The sequence below is a fragment of the Fundulus heteroclitus genome, chromosome 3 (assembly GCF_011125445.2).
Source record: "Fundulus heteroclitus isolate FHET01 chromosome 3, MU-UCD_Fhet_4.1, whole genome shotgun sequence".
NCBI lineage: Eukaryota > Metazoa > Chordata > Actinopteri > Cyprinodontiformes > Fundulidae > Fundulus > Fundulus heteroclitus.
In genome coordinates, this window is record NC_046363.1 from 45342709 (window position 1) to 45364867 (window position 22159).

Consider the following 22159-nt stretch of genomic DNA (forward strand, 5'->3'; position numbering starts at 1 on the left):
TCTGATTTTACAGTTTGCATTCAGCAAACACAACATGCTGAAATTCACTGTGAGGCTTTGATGACAAACAGAAAAAAAACAAGATAAGAAACAAGAAATTAGATGGTCTGAAACTCTGAGAAATCAGACCACAATCCACATCCAGGATAAAGAGGCTCAGTGAATGTGGTGTTGAAGGTGTGGAGGTGAATCAGTGTATCTGAGGAGACTCTGTAGAAGGACACAATGCCAGCAAGATAGTCCACATACACCGCTACTCTGTTCAAGACAGAGGATGAGGAGGATGGAGAGGAAAAGAAGTAGGAGAGTGGGGATAAATAAGAAGGAGAGTGGGTGGAGAAGGAGGATGAGGAGGTAGAAATGGGTGTTTGTATCTTATTGTGACAGTAAGAGTAACCACCATCATTAGAACATGTCAGACTCCATGAGTGATCATTCACTGCAAACACGACATCCTGACTGGTTCCCTTCCTCCTGATTCTTCTGTAACTGGCAGATATAGTAACATCTCCTTTACATTCAACCTCCCAGTAAAAACGACCGTCCTCTAGTTTATTTTGACACAGTAATTGTGGCCAGACATCAAATCTGTCAGGATGATCAGGATATAACTGTTCCTCTTCCACACGTGTAACCTTCTTGTTGCCTTCAGACAGTCTGAGTTTGCTGTTCACGGTGTTTGTGTCGATTTCGAGTTGACAGGAATCTGATGGAGAAAACAAACATGATCAGGATGCAGTTCTTCTTCATTTATACACACTTTGATGACGTACTCCATAAAAACTGATGTTATTATTCAAATGAGAAACACTCACACTTTGTCAAACCTGGTACCAACCATTGATCTCCATAAGGGTCCACCCTGCAAGGAGGAGGAGGAGGATTAGACTATACATGTCAAGAACCAGAGACAGAGGACCCAGTATTCAACCAGACAAGCGAGATGAATGATTAAGATTCATCTTGCCAATTCACAACACATGTCATCTGAATTTACGAAGTGAAATTCAACCAAATCCTTCAGACGGATTGGTCGAAACGTTTCCTCTCTAAGGAAACCCAGCAGGTTGCATCAAGTCTCTCCAAGCAGCATTCACTCCTCCTGAAAGAGCGTAGAGCCACAGTGGACAGTCGTCTGCATAGTTGATGGCTGTCCTGTACACTCTCTGGCCCTACACTTACCATTGTTGCGGCCGTCTATTGCCCCCCCCCCCTCCTTTTATTCCGCATTTCCCCTCGTCTCTTCACAGCTAAGACCCCACGGCTCCTTTCATACCGGAACATTAAGAACATTAACTTGGACACTCTCTCTTCACACATCCTAAGAACTTTAATCCTGGATCCTTCTTCCTCACCGGATGAACTGACATCTCAGTACAATTACTGCTTAAATGACATTTTGAACCTCCTTGCCCCAACAAAATCCCGGACTGTTACCTTTTCCCACCCCGCCCCCTGGTTTACCCCTGAACTCCGGACCATGAAGACTAGATGCCGTCAACTTAAAAGACTTAAATAGAAAACCGGTTTAACAATTCACAGCGAAATGTATATAACTCAGATAACTCAATATAAAGAACTAATCACTAAAACTAAATCCACTTACTATTCCAACCTGATCTGCTCATATGAAGGTAATTCTCGGACTCTGTTTTTGGTGTTTAACAATATTTTCAAATTCCCAGCTTCTCTTTCTACCCACCTATGCTCACTTGATCCCATCCCGTCTGCCCTGGTCAAATCCTGCCTTCACGCTCTCCTTCCCTTCATAACTGCCATCATTCAGTCCTCTCTTGGTTCTGGAATTGTTCCATCTCTTTTCAAAACTGCTATTATCACTCCTATTTTGAAGATACCTGGACTAGATTCCAACAATAACAATAATCTCAGGCCAATTTCAAATTTACCTTTTATTTCAAAAATAATGAAAAAAACAGTCGGTTCTCAGCTTCATTCTCACTTAACTCACAACAACCTTTATGAACAGTTCCAGTCTGGCTTCCGTCCCCGTCATAGCACTGAAACCACCCTCTTAAAAATAATCAATGATCTTTTAATAGCAGCTGACTCTGGTCTAATTTCATCCTCATTCTTGATCTAAGTGCAGCCTTCGACACAGTTTCACACTCTACCCTACTCCATCAACTTTATACAATTGGCATCACTCATTCTCCCCAAGCCTGGTTTCAATCCTATCTTTCTGGCTGCACTCAGTTTGTTCAGATTAAGTCCTATCGTTCCAACTCCTCTCCAGTTACCACCGGTGTTCCCCAAGGCTCTGTTCTAGGACCCCTACTTTTTATCATCTACATTCTCCCCCATGGCAATATCTTTAGGAAATTTAACATCAATTTTCACTGTTATGCGGATGACACCCAGCTCTATCTTTCTTGTAAACCAAACTCTTCACTCCCACCTCCTTCATTAATCTCCTGCTTAACCAAAATAAAATCCTGGTTCACCTCCAACTTTCTTAAACTGAATAATGACAAGACAGAAATCCTCCTAGTGGGAACACAATCTACTTTATCCAAAGCTGACAGTTTCTCCCTTTCATTTGCAACTCCGTAATCTCCCCTTCACCTCAGGACAAGAGTCTGGGTGTCATCCTTGATAGCACCTTGTCCTTCTCCTTTCACATTAACAACCTTACCCGTTCCGCTTACTTTCACTTAAGCAATATCAATCGCCTTCGCCCCTCTCTCTCCCCTAGCTCCACCTGCACTCTTGTTCATAGTCTGGTCACTTCCCGCATCGATTACTGTAATTCTCTTCTTTTCGGTCTTCCTCAAAAATCCATTCACAAGCTTCAGTCAGTACAAAACTCAGCAGCTCGCATCATTTCTAGAACCCCCTCTTTTCATCACAACACCCCAGTCCTGCAGCAGCTCCACTGGCTTCCTGTGAAGTTCAGAATTCAGTTCAAAATCCTCCTACTTACTTTTAAAGTTATTCACAATCTCTCCCCTCCATACCTTTCTGATTTACTTTAGATTTCTACTCCCTCCCGCATACTTAGATCTTCTTCTACCACTCACTTAGTTGTTCCATCAGCCCGTCTTAGCACAATGGGGAGCAGAGCTTTTTCTCGTTCTGCGCCCACACTCTGGAATTCTCTCCCCCTGACATCTGCAATACCGAGTCTTTACCCTTGTTCAAATCTAAACTCCAAACCCACATGTTCAAGAATGCATTTTCATTATGATTTTAATATTACTTTCCTGTGTGTAGTTTGTGTTGTTTCTTTTAAATATGACGATATTACTTTTACCATTTATTGTTTTTACAAGATACATTGACCTTGAGTGTTTTGAAAGGCACTTGAAATAAAATTTATTATTATTATTATTATTATTATTATTATTATTATTATTATTATTATTATTATATTATTATATTATTATTATTATATTATTATTATTATATTATTATATTATTATTATTATTATTATTATCTGATCAGATTGTGCTAGAAGAGCAGTGACACTAGGAGTGAACTTATGGTTTCTAGTTTTGAATGTGAGCAGCGCACTACATTAACTGACATGGTGGTGTATAACGAAATTTGTTGTCTTTAATTTGATTATGCAATGCTTAAATATTTGTGCGTTACTTTGTTGTACAAACCTTGAAAATTTAAAAGGGCAGAAAACCACAAGTTTCCGCTGACACTCCTTACTGAGCTTAAATTGTATTAATTCTTACTTTTATGTTAGTTATTATTGTACACTGTATATTTACAAATGTTAATATTTTTTCCCTTACTTTTTGTATGTTTTTCTTTGAAATACTCAAAATAACAAATTTGTTCATGCATTTAATGTAGTTTCTTTTAAAGGCACAGAATGAAAGTTCAGGGCATGATAAAAAAATAATAGTGATACTTTCAGCTGTTTCTCCTCTATCTAGAAGAAAGTGGTAGGTCTCTCCATACCTGAGAGTTTCAAGTCTCCAGTGTGTATCCTTCTGTCCAGCCAACAGCTGCCTCAAGCCTGCTTCTCCTGGATGATTGTAGCGCAGGTCCAACTCTTTCAGATGTGAGGGGTTGGAGCTCAGAGCCGATGCCAGAGAAGTGCAGCCTTCCTCTGATATGAGACAGCCTGATAGCCTGCAAGGAAAATATAATACATGATTTAGTCCCAAATTAAATACAAAGCTTAAGATTAAAGTTCAATCCAAGTTTGAGTATTTTTTTTGGCAGTGAAGGAAATATAAAAAAGTAAAGAAAAGGGTCAATAAGACTGTTTTGCATAATAAATAGATTAGAAAACGGAGGAGGATGAAAAGCTGCTTGATATTATTTAGAATGAGCAGTGGCTGCCAGTGATGAGCAGAAATTCAGTGGGAATGAAAAGTGACAAATCATGCTTTTAATTTTTTCCTTTTCACATTGAAATTATTCAGTTATGGCCTATATAAAGTGGACCAGCAATGCTTTAGGTTGTATTCCTCTTTATTGTTGCTCCACAGTCCCTCTTTTAAGCAAGCTACATACTCAACAAAAACCAAGAATTGTGTTCTTTATATCAGGGTGACAAACACATGAGAAAAGTTTGTTTTGGTTTTGTCTATTGATACTCCACGAGAAGCCCAGCTGCCAAAAATCCGACCTACTACACATGTCACTGAAGATCATTTGAGAGCAGAAGGGCGAGAGGACACACAGAGAAAGTTGAGCACAGGGCTGGCGGAGAGCTGAAATTAGATGAGCAGACAAAAATTATAGCTCACAGTGTGCTCTGCCGCTATTTGGAAAGACACTGGGGTCAGGACTGCCCCGCTAGAATAATTTATAGAAGAAATGCTGCAGAAAAGTGGCATGTTCGACCACATAACCAACAGAGTTGCGTGACTACAGTTCTAAATTTGATAGATGCATGAGACATTTCTGCATTTCCAATCTGAACACAGTCATTTAAATTCTGTCCAATTACAGTACAGTAGTCAGACACCCCATGAGAAAATGGTCCTCCCCAGACGTTGTGTCGAGAACAAGCAGGGAGACCCCCCAAGACAGGACTAAGAGGAGAAAACTACGTCATTGAAAGAATATAAAAAATGTCTCGGTTCTTGTGGAGTATTTAGTAGCCTTTACTACTATCCTGAGGTCCATCTGAGAGAAACTCGTCTTGGTACTGTCTCTTTAAATGTAAAGGAGGCACTTTATACCCCACCCCCCGCCACGTCACAGTGCATTCCTCTCCACCCTGTTCGGCCATTCTTGTAGTCTGCTGTGAGATGGTGTGATGAATTGTGGGAGTTAATACACCAAACAGCCTAACATTTTGACTTGTCCACCTGTAGTTTCAGCATCCTTTAGCTTGGACTACAGAATTGTGGCAAAGGAATAAAAATAGTGCATTTGTGAAGCTTTGTTTAGCAGCTCTGCAGCAAATACTCTGACGTAATTGTTGAAAAAAACATAATAGTGAGTAAAGAAAACAGAACAGCTTGGAAAATACCCCCCACACAATATAAATATATATACGCAGCTCCTGGACAGACTACATTCAACTTCTCTGCAATGCAAGAATCCAAATACACAAAAACATTTATTTGAAGACTAAAAAAACTTGATTTCGCATATTTGTCCACTTTAAATTAGGATGAAGGTCGTAGAAGCTATGAAGCCTCACCTAAGAATCTCCAGTTTGCAGTTTGGACTCGCCAGTCCAGCAGAGAGAAGCTTCACACCTGAATCCTGCAGGTTGTTGTTACTCAGGTCCAGTTCTCTCAGACTGGAGGACTGGGAGCTGAGAACTGAGGCCAGAGCTTTGCAGCTCGTCTCTGTGAGGTTACAGCCAGTCAGTCTGCAAGCACAATGTAGAGAAAATAATAAACAGACGGTTTTCTTTTTACCCTGATAAATGTGGTCAATGAAAATGTTTTGCAAGAAAGCTTTAGCTTTGTGAAAAAGTATTGTAGCAGTGTGCACTAACATAGCTCGGTTGGAAGCTTTGACCACCGGCAGCAGCTTAAGGAGAAAATCCTCTGAAGCAGAATATTTCTTCAGGTCAAACACGTCGAGATCTTTCTCTGATGACAGTAAGATGAAGATCAGGGCGGACCACTGTGCAGGCGACAGTTTATCTGTAGAGAGACTTCCTGATCTCAGAGACTGTTGTATCTCCTCCTCTAGAGAATGATCATGGAGTTCATTCAGACAGTGGAACAGATTGATGCTTTTCTCTACAGCGAGATGTTCCTCGTTGATCTTGCTCTTGATGTAGCTGACAGCCTCTTGGTTGGTTTTGATGTTAGTTCCTCCGTGTGATGTCAGACCTTGTAGCAGACTCTGATTGGTCTGCAGGGAAAGTCCCAGGAGGAAGCGGAGGAACAGGTCAAGATGTCCGTTTGGAAACTGTAGGACCTTGTCTACTGCACTCTGATAAAAGCTCTCTGGTTCAACCTTTTTCCTAAATAGAAGGAACCACCACAACCAGAGAAAAGTTTGTCTTTCTTCCAGAAGGTTGACACCAGAGTTAATGAAGGTCAGATGAACATGAAGAGCAGCCAGAAACTCCTGAACACTCAGATGAATGAAGCAGAACACCTTGTCCTGGAACAGTCCTCCTCTCTCCTCTCTGAGGATCTGAGTGAACACTCCTGAGTACACTGAGGCTGCTCTGATATCGATGCCACACTCTGTCAGGTCTGATTCATGGAAGATCAGGTTTCCTTTCTGCAGCTGATCAAAAGCCAGTTTTCCCAGAGAATCAATCATCTTCTTGCTCTCTGGGGTCCAGTGTGGATCTGTCGCATCTCCACCATCATACTTGACCTTCTTCACTTTGAACAGAACCAGAAGGAAGTGGATGTACATCTCAGTGAGCATCTTTGGCAGCTCTCCTCCCTCTCTGGTCTCCAACACGTCCTCCAGAACCGTAGCAGTGATCCAGCAGAAGACTGGGATGTGGCACATGATGTGGAGGCTTCTTGATGTCTTCATGTGGGATATGACCCTCCTGGCCTGCTCCTCATCTCTGAACCTCTTCCTGAAGTACTCCTCCTTCTGAGGGTCAGTGAACCCTCTGACCTCTGTCACCATGTCAACACACTCAGGAGGGATCTGATTGGCTGCTGCAGGTCGTGTGGTTATCCAGATGCGGGCAGAGGGAAGCAGTTTTCCCCTGATGAGGTTTGTCAGCAGAAGATCCACTGAGGTGGACTCTGTAGCATCAGTCAGGATCTCCTGGTTCTGGAAGTCCAGAGGAAGTCGACTCTCATCCAGACCATCAAAGATGAACAGAACCTGGAAGTGTTCAAAGCTGCAGATTTCTTTGGTTTTAGTAAAGAAGTGATGAACAAGGTCCACCAAGCTGAACCTTTTCTCTTTCAGCACATTCAGCTCTCTGAAGGTAAATGGAAATATGAACTGGATGTTCTGGTGGGCTTTGCCTTCAGCCCAGTCCAGAGTGAACTTCTGGGTTAAGACTGTTTTCCCAATGCCAGCCACTCCCTTTGTCATCACTGTTCTGATTGGTTGATCTCTTCCAGGTGGGACTTTAAAGATGTCTTCTTGTCTGATAGTTGTTTCTGGTCTGTGTGGTTTCCTGGATGCTGCTTCAATCTGTCTGATCTCATGTTCCTCATTGACCTCTCCAGTCCCTCCCTCTGTGATGTAGAGTTCTGTGTAGATCTGGCTCAGTAGGGTTGGACTTCCTGCTTTAGCAATCCCCTCAAACACACACTGGAACCTCTTCTTCACAGCAGATTTATGTTTAGCCTCACAAACAGCAGCACAGTGTTCTGCATTAACATAAACACATAATTAGTATAATTAATAAATAAACATCATTGTCCCTTAAAGACAGAGTAACCAAATACAGTGGTATGCAAAAGTATTTGGACGTAACATTTTTGCAGGTAGTCGCTTTACAACCACAAAACTCAAGTCTTGTATTTTTATTTTATATGAAAAACAGTTTAGCAAACATGTAAAGTGGGAAGATATGTTAGGCCCAGCCATGGTAGGAGACAAGGACTGAACTGCACACAGAGAACAAAAAAACAAATTAAAACCCTTAATCCCAGAATGCAAAGCATGAATAGACTTTCATGACCATTCCTTCCTTCCAGGAAGGACTTTCACACCAAGGATCTTCTGGGGCCTCTTTGCACAGCCTGCACCTGAGATCTTACCTGGTCTGGTAGATCTGGGCCTCTATTGCTCTGGTGCTCAAGGCCTGCTCCTGTGCTGCCATGATCAGAACTTCACTGCTGTCCTTCAGTCCAGCCCTCTCTAGTCATTGGTAGGATTTGGTCATATTAACTACTTTAGCTATGTGTCGGTGGTACATCCCATGCAGGGTTTTTCCTCTCATGATCATTCCTTCAGTTCCTTCTCTTCCAGCTTCTATTGTCTGAGACATTTGCTGAGCACTTCATCCCTTGGAGCCATCTAGCTGATATATTTTTGGAGCTTGGTTGTTTCATCTTCTATGGTGGCTCTGGGCTCCCTAGACCTCTACCTCCTTCTTTTTTGCTTAATGTATAGCCTAAGGATGCTGGATTAGGGGTGGCATGTAGCCAAGGGTTACTGGAGCAGTACAATTCCAATAGTGTCTTGTTGTCTTCTAGTGTCCATTGCCTACATGTTTCAGTAGCTCATTTGTTGTCATAGTGCCCTGGTTCCTCAACACTTGACACAGACCTTGTTTGACTGGACTGAGCAGGTATGGTTTTCTGTTTTTTACTTTCAACATATATAATATGAGGTAAGCATCAGCCTTAGTCGTCTTGCCCAAGACCAACACTGAATGAAACCATCCAGCATCTCACAGCAGGGTGCAAGATTCTAGCAGGGAAGGAATACATGGAACGCCATAACCATGGGGCTGGTATAGTGTACAGAAACATCTGTTCAGAATACCAACTGGAGACCCCCAGGTCAAAATGGGAGTCACCTCCCAAGGTGGTGGAGAATGACAGAGATTTGGTCCTGTGGGACTTCCAGATACAAACACAAACAATGGTAATGGCAAACCAACTGTGATAATTGATAAACAGCAGAAAACAGCTGTTGTGATCGATGTGGCCGTCCTGAGTGATGGAAACATCAGAAAAAAAAGAGCACACGACACTGGAGAAATACCAAGGGCTCAGGGAAGAACTATAAAGAGTCTGGAAGGTGAAGACACCAGTAGGGGCCGTGGTCATAGGAGCACTTGGGGCAGTAACCCCCAGTCTGGAGAAGTAGCTCCTACAGATACCTGGAAAAACATCAGACATCTCAGTCCAGAAGGGCATACTCTGAGGTACAGCTAAAGCTTGTTACATACTCCATGAGGACATAAAGATTTATTTTCTTGTAGTCAGGGTGGGAAGAAAACAAAAAAAGTTAGTTTTGGCTCTGTCTATTCATGCTGCGCGAGACGCTCAACTGCAGAATTCAGCCCCACTATACACGTCACTGAAGATCAGGCTGGCAAATTTGTAAAAGAGATGAAGGAGACAGACATGGCTCTAAGACCTACCAATCCAGAATCAGTCAGTCTCTTAGCTGTGGGAAACAAAATCTCCCATCAGATGTAAATAATTCTGGCCTTCACTGTGTGTGTAATTTCTTTGTTTTTCTGTCCTACAGAAACAATGGCTTCTGTGTCTCTTTCCTGTCATTTCAACCCCATCCAGTTCCAGCATATGGCTGTTCATGCAGAGCGTTGTTCTGCTGGAGATTTCATTGCGTTAAAAAGGGTGCATGAATATTATGCACAAACATCTGTCAATGTTTTTGATTAGAAAAACAGCATTTACCCATTTAGTTAACTCTTCCTTAAGAAAATAAACTTACTGCTCTGCAGACAGACAGACAGCTCCTCCTGCTGCATCCTCTTCAGAAAATTCAGGACGATCTTCACTAATGCTTTACTGTTGTTCCTTCTCTGCTCTTCATCATCACCTTCCAGCACCTCTTCATCCTCCCTCTGACCCACAATGAGCTCTGGACGGTCAGTGCTCAGAAACTTCTGGATTATCTTGAGCTCCTTCCTCACAAAATCGATAATATTGTCCTCCAGCAGCTAGAACAGAATCAAAGAGGATTTCTGCATTAGACAGAAATCAGGACTGATTGTCGTGGAACCCTGATCTGCGAACAGCAACCTGGAGAGCAGAACAGTTGTAACATAGCTGCACATGTACAGACCGTGAATATGGAGTCCAGTTGTGTTTGATCCTGCCGGCCGCAATAATCACTGGGAACATCCTTCCTCCCATCGGCTCTGTGGAAGAATCAGAAAACCAGTTAACTTATCTGCTTTTCCTGGTTCAAGATGTCCATTCAGTCCAGAACATAACTAAGTGACATTTATTTATTTTTATTATTATTTAGGATATGCCAATAGGCTATTCAAAATATTTTTATATTTCTGCACAATATCAATAGTCCAGCATGAATAAACATTCCTAATCTACAACACGGTGACTTTAAAAAATTATGAAAATGTTGCACTGGCCCAGTCAAAGTAAAGACCTCAACCAAATAAAAATACTGATGAGATTTTCAGAGAGCTGTGCAGAAACAAATGCCTGCAAACCTGAGTGGATTGAAGCAACACTGGAAAGAAGAGTGGAGCAAAGGTCCTCCACGGAGGTCTGGGACACTACGGTCATGGTTCTGCCAAGTTGGATCATCACATTAACCGAGTTGTTCTGCTTTGTTGGGTCATGAAGTGGACCAATTGATTTTTCCATATTGGGTCATCAAGTGGATTTAGTGATTCAGCTGTGTTGGATCATGAAGTAGACCTACTTTTTCTGCTATGTGGGATCTTTACATTGACCCAGTGGTTCTGCGATGTTGGTTCATTATGTGGTTTTACCATGTTGGGTCATAAAATGGAAGCCATCATTCTACTGTGTTGGATCATGAGGTGTACCTAGTAGTTCTGCCAAATTGGATCATGACAACTTCAGATTAAAAAACGGAAACATTCCCATCAGAACCTCTGCAATAAATTCAAAATCCAATATTCACTTGTCCACATAATGAAAACATTTCAGTCTGATGTTTAAAGCTCACCTTGTTGAAGCAGAAGGATGTTTGGATGAGAACTCAAGGATGTGATGCATGGATATGTCGCTGCTTAAGGACACAGAACTGGGTTCAGATTCATTCTTATTTTTGACTCTCTGATGAAGCCTGAGAGGAGAACGTTATAGAATAGAATAAAAATACATTTATTGACCCACAATGAGGAAATTTTGGCATGACTGGCAAAAACAGGTAGACAGAAGACAGCAGGCTTACACTCTAGATTAAATAACATGAATAAAAAGCTACGTTTAAAGTTAAGCTGTACAGCAGAAGAGAAATAATTTATCAGAAAGGGGAAAATACTATGCAGTTAATAAAAGGTAATACAGCATATTTCGGTAAAAATGAAATGTACAAGTTAAAATATAAGAACGACAGCAGATTTACAGAGTGATGTGAGAAAACTATACAATAAGCATAACTGTATAAATACTCCCAGAGAAGCTAAAGAGTGTGAAATGGACATTAAGATCTGAGAGTCAGTGTAAATGATTCTTTACCAGATCAAGAACCAATGGGACCAGTAACACGTTTGAAGACATTTAGTCTCTTGTGGTCGGCAGAGATTATTATTTAACAGCAGCTGGGAGGAAGAACCTACAGAAGTGCTCCTTAGAGCATCTAGGATGCAGCAGCCTGTCACTGAAAGGGCTCTCCAGCTCTGCTACAGCTCCATGCATGAGGTGGAGACACTGTCCAACCGTGATGTTATTTTTCTCAGTTGTTCTGTCTCCCACCACCTGCACTGGGTCCAGGGGACATTCCAGGACAGAGCTGGTCCTCCTAATGAGCTTATCCAACTGCTTCCTACTAGCAAATGATTCGCTGCTGCTCCATGACTACAGCTTCAGACATCATTGACTGCCTCACTCCAATTAAACAACAGATGGCTCAGGAGGGGAGGAAACGGAAGGAACAACAGGTGGCAATTAATAAAGGTGAGGAGAGTGAAGGTAATTAGCATGTGAGAGAGAGGGTGATGACCTGAGAGGGGCAGGGAGAAGCAGAATCTAACAGGAATGCTTGAAGAATGACCAGATAGGTAAGACTAAACTAACTAAACTGAGAACATCCAGGGAGGAAAATAGGAATAAAATAGAGCCACGTATGAACTACTAACAACCTAAAACTAAGGGCTGTCCAGACTTAGCTGGATTTGGGTGTGTATGACAAACTTCTTTGTCGGTTAAGGGGTCCGATCACAATGAAGCGGCCGCGAAACATATTACATCTGAAACCAGCTCCTAGAATGGGTAAGTTTGAAGCCACCCCCGCTCCGCCTCCATCGTGACACCCATGTACGCATAACCGGCTAGACACTGGTGCATCTGCACATGCTTGCAAGTTCATGCAAATTGCACAGTTCTTTGACTTGAACTATTTACAATTTTTTTACGTCTCAGGAAGATTTCTCTGTACATTCAACTTGAACAGTTATGTGTTTGTCTGTGTCTGTGTGTTATGTATGAATTCTGAGCCGGTGTCTCACCAAAACCTTCATTATGGTCACATAAGGACTACAAATACTTTTGCTTCTTAACATTAGATGTAAACCAGAACTCAACTTATATGGTATGGACCCTGTTGGGGAAGGACAGTGGACAGTTAGAGATGATGATCTCACCTCTGAACTTTGACCTGGCTTTCATGGTCTTCACACAGAGTAGTTTTAGAGGGAGGGACTTCCTCCTCTCTGGTCTCACATTGATCCATGTTGATGAATCCACATCAGCTCACACACACACGTTCCACCTTAATCTACAGAGAAATCACAAATCATTAATCTAAACGTTGACATAAATTACATTAAAGATGACATGTTTGCTCTCAAAGTATCAATAATTGCCTCTGGTTTTTTGTTGAACAGCAGCTCAGTAAGTACAATTTATTAATTTTAATAAAATTTTATTTATGTAGTAAAATGCAGTTTAAGACAGTTGAAAGACCGTTAAAAAAAGATCTGAGTATATATATATATGTGTATATATAAACACTGCTGTTAAAAATATATATATATATATATATATATATATATATATATATATATATATATATATATAGTAGTATTATATAGTAGTTAAAAATTAATCAAAAATTAAAAGTATATATAGTAGTATTATATATATATATATATATATATATATATATATATATATATATATAATACTACTACTACTACTACTATTATTTATGTAGTAAAATGCAGCTTAAGACAGTTGAACAAATTCAAAACATATATTAAGTGCAGCCTTGGTCATTTTATACTGTTGCTTAGCGACCTATTCAGAACACTGAAATCAAACTCAACCCTTTATTCAAACAATTTCTTACCAAAACTGCAAGTTTTATCAAAGAACAAGTGCTCTCTGAACTCTTTGAAGGGGGTGGAGCTTGGTTCCTGGGTCTGCGTTTGTGATTGGGTGGGAGGATGTAATGATGTAACATAACCCTACATGGCTAGAATGCAAAAGGAGGGAAAGCTGTTCTATTGAACTTTTTATTGATCCTTTTTTCTATCATCTATATATGTCCATTGATTGATATATATCGTTATTGAAGTACATAGTACAGTCTTTGTCCAACAGCTTGGAAGCATCTGTCTCCTTGGATCCTAAAGCGAGTGCGAGGGGCCATCAGTAAGTTCTGCTCTGAGGATCTCAGGCTATGAGTTGCTCAGGGAGCTCAGTTTATGGGTCTCAGACATCTTAAAGGAACAGTAAAGTTGTACGTCCTCTGTAAACAGATGGCAGGAGACATCACTAAACTGTAGTGCTACCCTACTTAAGGGGAGCAGGTGCAATAAAAATAAAATTGGCCCCAAGACAGAGCTCTGAGGTAGCAAACAACATTGATTCAATGGCATTTTTTCAACATTGATTAATTCACTAGAATTGGCTGATCAACCAAAAATCAAAAATTTTTACCATAATTCAACATTGGATTAACATCTTTTGCTATCTGGGTACTTTTTTTTACTAAAACTGGACTAAAACTATTGCATTTAGAAAAGTCTAAAATCTGTCTAAAACTAATAAGCATTTCGTCAAAAGGACTAAGACTAAAATTAAAATTGCTGCCAAAATCCACAAACCACTGTCCACAAAACAGCACTGAGATTCATAATAAATGAAACAGAAGAGGAGATTAAAGATGCTGCAGCAGAAAGATCAACCAAGAAGAACCGTTTCTGATCCATCAGAACTAAAAACTGGATTCATCACCTGCATGAAATACAGCTAGTTTTACTCACAGGTAGGCGTCTATCTTTTACTGTGATCAATCAGTAATCCAGGGATCCTGGATTTTTGTATCCAAACAGAAATTAAAGACCTTAAGATGTTTTCCAAACATCAGAGGAGAATCCACAAGAAAACTTTATCAAAAGGCAAAATTTTAGTATGAAAAAAGCAAACTTACAGCCGTTCTAACAGGGGAAAGTTTTGAAGAAGACGTATTTCCTCCCAGCAGGTGAACACAACCGACTTGGACTTTGACCCAGGTGAGCTGCTACCTGAAACGCGTCAGAAGCTCACCTGTTTTAGAGGCGGGGAAGGTAGGAGGGGCAACAAACAACCCGTGATATGTTCATAAATAAAAACCTTAAAGCTGCTGCATCCAAACAGAATTTCAGCTTCAAGTATAAAAATAGTGTCCTCTCATCCAACTCAGGGTCTCAGAAGAGCTGGAATAAATGTGGACAGAATCACCAATCAGGATGCTGCGTCGTCTGCCGTACGTTAACGAAGTTATGGTTGTTCCAGTCAGAAAGCCTTCCTCTAGTTTTTCTGTGACTCTAATCCTTCAGCCGCCTCTCAATCTCAGCAGCAGGATTGTTTTTTACACTAGAAACTAACAAAACTACATGTTCCTCGCAGTATTAACACAGCTGTCTTTATCCTCTGATGATTGAAAAATGAAAGGGAAACATATTTTATGACTAATGTGAAAAATGCTGAAAGGCTGTTACTGAGACGGACAAATGGAAGCATGAATAATAACATCATTACACTAATTAATAAACATAAAAACCAATGAAAAGAATCTTAGAAAAGCCTTCATCTTCTTTGAAAAAATAACTTGAATAGATAATTAGATCCAACAGGATTTAAATCAGACTCATGATGTCACACTTTAAGTTTAGTTTCATCTTTATCAAGTTTTCTTCCATAAATATCTGTTTTCTTAGAGTTTTCTCAGTTCTAGTCTTGGTTCTTGTTGTTCTTCCTGTATTTATGTTTCTTTTTATGGTTCCTTAAACAATCATTTTACAGTGAGTGTTTTTCCCCTATAATCCGCTGTTTACATCCCCTCGCTGCTGCAGTGCTTCCTGCAGATCAGACTCACCTTGCATCACTGATCACCTCCCCAGCAGCTAAAAGCTGTTAGGAGCTTTTCACACTTTGTCAGATCTCAGCCTCGCCTCTGTGTGTTATCAACAGCTGAGTTTCTCCATTTCATCTTCTGTGTTTTACACATTTATCAGTAGTTTAATAAAATGTTCCAAATCACCATGAGCCTGGTAATCTTTGTGAACACCTGGGTCCAACAACTCCACAAAACTTGACTTGGAGGGCCTTAAAGGTCGACTCCAAAATAAAGAAATTAGTTCCAGCAGATGCCAGCAGTCAAGAGGTGATGACCGACAGCCCTGTTTGTTCTTCTATTAGCTTCAGTTAAAGATCTTTCTGCAGGAATTAATTTAAACCAGTGATTCTTTTTTTATTTAGACGGGTAAAACACAAAGATCTGTTTCACTGGAGAAGTCTGAAGACAAAAACAGGTCAAACACAATATCTAAACATCATGATTCCTCAAAATTTGTTCCTGCTTTTTGCATTACTTTGTTAGTTCTGCTTTTTTCTTCATGTTTGATTCTGCCTACATCCTGCCTCTGCTTGGGTCCTCAGCCACCGGCAGCCATGTTGGCAATGAATATATCAGACTTAACTAGTCCAAACGAGCCGTTATTGAGATACTGGGCTAATATTTCTCTGTCATTCTGACTGAATTAGAGGAGCAGAAGGGCTGTTCTAAAACAAAGTGGTCCTTCAAATTGTTCTTTAGTCAGCCATGCTTGCCTTCATTGACAGAGACTGATTTCTGCTCATAAGATAGTATTTTATAGTATCTTAAGAACATGGACAGATGTTTTGGATGCATCACTTAATTATATCATCAGCTAAAAGGATTTATTTCACCCCTCTGTTAATCAAGCAGCGATCCATCTTCAGTCCAGTTCATAGTTGATTCAGGCTGTCTCTGGGTGGCTGTTTCCATCTGTTTTTAAGGCCACTGAGTTACTTTCACCTAGATCTGCATTGATCTTTTCATTATCATATAGACTTTGATTTACCTGAAAACCAAAGATGGAGACTTGTTAGCGGGTAGCAGGTTGATGACAGCAACAAATAACTTGAAAGTAAAACCAAACCCAATGCAGCAGAGAGAAGACCATCAATCATTGTCAGGAAACAAGACGAGACACGAAGAGTCAAACTAAAACTACAGAATCTGAGCAGGAACACCAGAAACCTGCAGGTACCTCAAAAAGGTATTACCATTAAACTACAGCTACAACTGCTGGTGAAGATTCATCCAGGTCATGGTCATTCCAAAAAAAGTAAAAAACAAAGCAACTGGACTTGTTTTTCGTAGTTAAAGACGTTTCGCTTCCTCTCCAGGAAGCTTTCTCAATTCAAAAAATCTGGAGAAATGTGGAATAACAAGCTTTATACTACTGCCCAACAAAGGCCTGTAATGGCTTAGATAACATGCAGATTCAACCGAAACAGGTCCAACTCTTAGTAATGGGCAGTCGTTAAAGCCATTAAGCCTGCAGATTGAACCGAAACGGGTCCACTCCTCTGTAACGAGGAGTCGTTAGAGTTGTTATTGGCTTGGCTTAAAGGAACAATGTTTAGATCACCCGAATGATGGTGAGAGTTAAGGTGATGATTGACCGGAATTAACCCTATAGCTGTGTTGTAAGTTTTTGAGAGTTGGAACCTGAGGCCTCCTCCCCTGTTTAAGGTTGGTTTTTCTCTCTTAACGTAGATGGCTTCCTTCACACCCCTTTCAAACCATCTGTCTTCTTTGTCCAAAATGTGAACATGTTGGTCCTCACAGAGTGTCCTTTGTCCTTTAGGTGTAGGTGGACAGCAGAGTCTTGTCCTGAGGAGGTAGCTCTCCTGTGTTGAGCCATGCGTCTGTGGAGAGGTTGTTTGGTTTCTCCATCATAAAGATCAGAACATTCCTCACTGACTGAACTGCAGACACCACTCCGCTCATCTTAGGTTTGGGGGTTTTGTCCTCAGGATGGACCAGCCTCTGTCTGTGGGTCCTGTTTGCTTTGAAATGTTGTGGGATTTTGTGTTTGGAGAAAATCCTCCTGAGTTTCTCATAGACTCCAGCAACATATGGGATGACAATGTTTCTGCGTTTATTCTTCTCACCATTATGTTCTGCAGTGGGTCTTTTGGATTTTCTTGCTGATTTGACAAAAGCCCAGTTAGGGTAGCCACAGGTTTGGAGGGCGTCTTTGACGTGTTTCTGTTCCTTGTGCTTCCCTTCTGTTTTAGTCGGGACATGCTCGGCCCGGTGTTGTAAGGTTCTGATGACCCAAAGTTTGTGCTCCAGTGGGTGGTGTGAGTCAAAAAGAAGATGTTGGTCTGTGTGAGTGGGTTTCCAATACACTTCAATGTTGAGCAGGGACGTGCAGAGGGGGGGGGGGGGGCGGAGGGGGCTTGAGCACCTGCCCCTTTGTCCCTTGGTGCCCAAAGTGCCCTTTTGTCGGGTTTTTTTTTTTTTTTTTTTTTTTTTTTTTTTTATGTGCGCTTGTTTGTTGGTGTGTGTGTGCATGGTGCATGTCCAAAAGAATAATAATTGAGATATACCGTGGCTGGTTACATGATCCACATAACGTACCCTCACTCTGCCCTACTTTTCCTCTCGCAGCTCCCAGCTCCGCTGCCTCACGCTGGCCAATCTGTCCTGTCCACTGAGCTATATAATACACTGGAGTGCTAATCACCGTCTGTTTGAACGAGTCGCTTTGAAGCCACCAGCCGCCATATTGGTACTCCCTATTTCCCCCCAGTAACTAGGGAATATGTGCGCTACAGCATCGAATAACGAGGATTTTCTCATGTTCAGGGGGGGCTTAAGACTTTTAAAATGTCAAATGCCATATACTTTTATTTTATGTTCTATGTAAGTACTGAGAAAGTCATGTGCTGAAATATTTTGCATTTTATTCATTTAAATAATATGTTTAACATTTATAAATATATAAATAACAATGTACAAAAACATATATTTACATATGTGTATACATATATATACATATACACATACTTATATATACATATATATATATATATATATATATATATATATATATATATATATATATATATATATATATATATATATATATTTAATATGAATAACATGTAAAATATTTCAGCACCTAATTTCCTAGTAGTTGATAGTGTTAGTACATCCACTGACTGTAGAATTACCTGTGAAACGTTTTCACTCAGCCAGAAAACTGCTTGTTGTTGCAACCAAATCCTATGGGATTCTGTGAGAGTAGGGAGTAGCAAGATGGCGGCCAGTGACTTCAGTTTTTCGGCAAAATCAGCACTCCAGTGTATTATATAGCTCAGTGGTCCTGCCCCTTTAAATCTGCAGCACACTTGACTGTGCTCTGTGCTGTTTAACTCCACTGTCATTGGTTATACTGCTTTAAATCCCGCCTTCCCTCTTTCTGATTGGCTGTTTTCTAGTCTGTCCGTGTGCGTGCTTGCTTGGAGCGGAGATTTCAGTTTTGAGTCATACAGGAATACTGTGGTTACCACAATTAATACTAGGCTACGGAACTAGTCCCAGTTAAGAAACTAATTATCTGCAGTAAAATAGGTGAAAGCTGCTGAGTGCAGTTCTGTAAAGAAGCAGGCGAGAGAGTTTTGATTTATGGAACTTGAGAAATGTAAGTAACCAACGTTAGCATCTCAAAATAGCATCTAATTCTGAAGTATAATGCATTTATCAACAGAAACCTAATCTGTTTTATAAAACTAAATATTTTGTGCCAGGCTGGAGTTCTGACTGTAGACTATTAAAAATTCTGATTCTTAGCCACAGCTGCCTGAAAAAGAAAAGGTGAGGGTTTCCCTTTTACCAATATTTCGTTGCTATTATTGTTTAATTTTTTTGTTGACCCTCTGATGCAGTTCAGGTATAAATAGCAGGTTATATTTCTTTTATATGATATACAACACAACAACACTATATGCTGCCTAAACAACTGCTATATTTTGTTTAGACTTTTACTTATTTATAATAGCGTAATTAGGATTTCACAAAATGATAGTGCTATTTATTTCACTATTTCTACTTCTAGAATTAGAATTACGACAAATACAACCGAGGAACACTATTTACATTGCTTTTATTGTACAAAGATTTCCACACTGTCTATTAGTAAATTAGTGCAAACCAGGGGCAGAGCTAGACATTCTTATCATCAGGGACTTAATCCATAAAATATATTACTTCATTACGAGGGTAATTTGGTACACCAAAAAAGTAAAAAGTATTTAATCTGTTGATATGGTCGTAAAATTAATTTAATATAGGCCTTAACATATCTTAAAGTTTTATCTGCTGTTCTTTATTAGTCTTACTAGTATATACCAATAGTATGTGGTTCTCATTTGAGTGATGAAATGGACAACCACTCATGAAACAATTCAGTTTTGGTGTCACCAATCTTACTCAAAGTACAGTATTGGGTCCTCCATGCTCCTTATGTATTAAGATTTACTGCACATTTAAACATCGACAACTCACTATTGTTAGGGAAATAATTTAATTGTCTGAGAAGATGTAGGTAAGGAGAAGCTGTTATCTACTCTTCAGATATATGATGTAAGAAATGTGTTTGGAATGTTGCAGATGGTAAAAATTGATAGGTCTCTGTTGCTGGTAAGTTCAAATGCAAACTTTTTCAAACTGGGAAAAAAGTCTCAATTCAACGTTTTTTTTATATATATATATATATATATATATATATATATATATATATATATATATATATATATATATATATATATATATATATATATATATAGGACATTTTTGACCAATCTGTATAATCTGACCCAATCTGTATAATATGATTGAACTTGACTTTGTAAAGTGCCTTGAGATGACATGTTTCATGATTTGGCGCTATATAAATAAAATTGAATTGAATTGAACGTTCATCAGATCGGGCGCTGCTTTATAATTTATAATAATAATAGAACTTTATTGATCTCACAATGGAGAAATTCATTTCTGCATCTTTACCCATCCCCTCAGGGAGCAGTGGGCTGCCATGTGCGGCGCCAGGGGAGCAATCGGGGTTAAGTGTCTTGCTCAGGGACCCAGAATGGTAGTCTGTGGGAGTTGAACTCAGAACCTCTGGGACCCAAGATCAATGCTCTAACCACTAGGCCACCAGATTAACAAAAAGCATCTAGTGTGTGTCGTGCTTATAAAATTTGTATAAATGTAGTAAGAAATACTGCTTTTCTCTTTAGACAGAAGAAACGCGCCCTGACGCTCAAGTCAAGCATAAAGAAATAGGAGCATGCATACTGCGTAGGACCAATGATGTCAGAGCAATGAAGTGTCCCTAGGGTTAAAGTTCAAATCAAACCTACGCCCTTGATTCCATGTTACATTCTTTATAGTATGGGTTGGTACATTTCAGACGGATGTATAGCAAGGTATGTTTCTGTATCGTGTTTTAAATCCGTGCCCCATGTGCCCCCTTTTAACTTTGAGCACCTGCCCCTCCAATGGTCTCTGCACGTCCCTGATGTTGAGGTTTCCATCTCCTTCCAAGTTCACCAAACAGTGGAGAAAAGGTAGCTTGTTGTCGTTGGCATCCTCTCTGGTGAACTTCATGTTGTTGTCCACCGAGTTGATGTGTCTTGTGAAAGCTTCCACTTCTTTTAACTGGATTTTGACAAAGGTGACATCCACATATCTAAACCAGTGGCTTGGTGGTGTTCCTCTGAAGGTTCCCAAAGCTCTCTTTTCCATTTCTTCCATGTAAAGATCGGCTACAACTGGTGACACTGGAGATCCCATGGCACAACCATGCTTCTGTCTGTAAAAATGATCACTGAACTTGAAATAAGTTGTAGAAAGACAGGAAAAAAGTGATTTTGTTGGGATTTTAGCTGAATGTGGGACAAAGCAGTACTTCGCTGCAGGGCGAAACAAATATGCTGCAGGGTTCTCAACTTTTTATATCTGGTGTTTGTATTTAATCAAAACTTTGTGGAACCACATTTCACAGTTACAGCAGAACGAAACCAGCAGTCAGAGATTTTCTGTCAGAATCAGTTTTCAAGACCACAGTCTGCTAGATTTGGATCTGGACTTTGACTGGGCCATCCTAACTCATGAACATTCTGTGACCTTCAGCTTTCTTCCAGGGCTGTCCTGGATTTAGCTCCATCTATATTCTGGTCTCTACGGAAGACATGCCTCCCCACAGCATCATGCTGCCACCACCAGTTAATGTTTGGATCACCAGGAAGGTAGTTTTTGGATGATAGGAATATCCTAATAAAAGAGGGTGAATATACCCACATGCTTCACTTTTCAGAATTTCATTGGTGAAATGCTGTAAAAACGTTTCACCAACGTTTCTTAACTACCGTGCTTTCATTTGTGAAGAAAAACCCAGAAATGTGTGACTGCAACATGACAAGATGTGAAAAAGTTGAATGGATTTGAATACTTGTGAGTAACGTAACGATCATCAGTATTTTAAGACCTAATGGGAGGCAACAGCAGAACGAAAGAAAACTGAAGCAGAGTTCAGGAAACTCAACACAGGCTAAATAAAACCTGAAGATCTGAGCAAACATTCGTTCAAAAAGGAAAGAATAATGACAGATGTTCCTCCACATAACCTTTCACTGAGGAGAAAACAGAAACCTCTACAGTTTAAAACACAAAAACTGTTATTTTTCTATAAATGAGTGCTAATAAAAAAAGCAACAGCAGTCGCTCCACGTCACAATCCTGGAGCTGAAAGCAGAAGAACTGTTTGTCCTG

The 22159-nt window shown here is 40.2% G+C and overlaps 1 protein-coding gene and 1 long non-coding RNA gene across 2 annotated transcripts in view; one reads left to right on the top strand and one right to left on the bottom strand.

The window, feature by feature from the left end:
- LOC118562705 (NLR family CARD domain-containing protein 3-like) lies at window positions 1–14531 on the bottom strand. Its single transcript, XM_036135515.1, has 10 exons — window positions 14456–14531; window positions 12663–12796; window positions 11024–11143; window positions 10148–10223; window positions 9794–10022; window positions 5940–7749; window positions 5637–5810; window positions 3935–4108; window positions 816–862; window positions 1–706 (listed from the first exon to the last, which is right to left on the bottom strand). The coding sequence occupies exons 2-10, from the start codon at window positions 12749–12751 to the stop codon at window positions 99–101; spliced, it is 3327 nt and encodes a 1108-aa protein (XP_035991408.1). The 5' UTR covers window positions 12752–12796; window positions 14456–14531; the 3' UTR covers window positions 1–98.
- The window catches only part of LOC118562717, a 22704-nt gene continuing 12579 nt past the window's right edge, over window positions 12035–22159 (top strand). The window contains exons 1-2 of the long non-coding RNA XR_004930780.1: window positions 12035–12080; window positions 12230–12291. This is a non-coding gene — a long non-coding RNA (uncharacterized LOC118562717). The remainder of the gene's footprint in view (window positions 12081–12229; window positions 12292–22159) is intronic.

Bases quoted from the DNA above. Each gene is read 5' to 3' on its own strand.
- LOC118562705 (XM_036135515.1), bottom strand. From the start codon at position 12,751: ATGGATCAATGTGAGACCAGAGAGGAGGAAGTCCCTCCCTCTAAAACT. The intron at 10,224-11,023 runs GTGAGCTTTAAA...ATTCTTCCACAG, and splicing joins CATCCTTCTGCTTCAACAAG to AGCCGATGGGAGGAAGGATG. The intron at 10,023-10,147 runs GTCTGTACATGT...ATTCTGTTCTAG, and splicing joins AACTGGACTCCATATTCACG to CTGCTGGAGGACAATATTAT.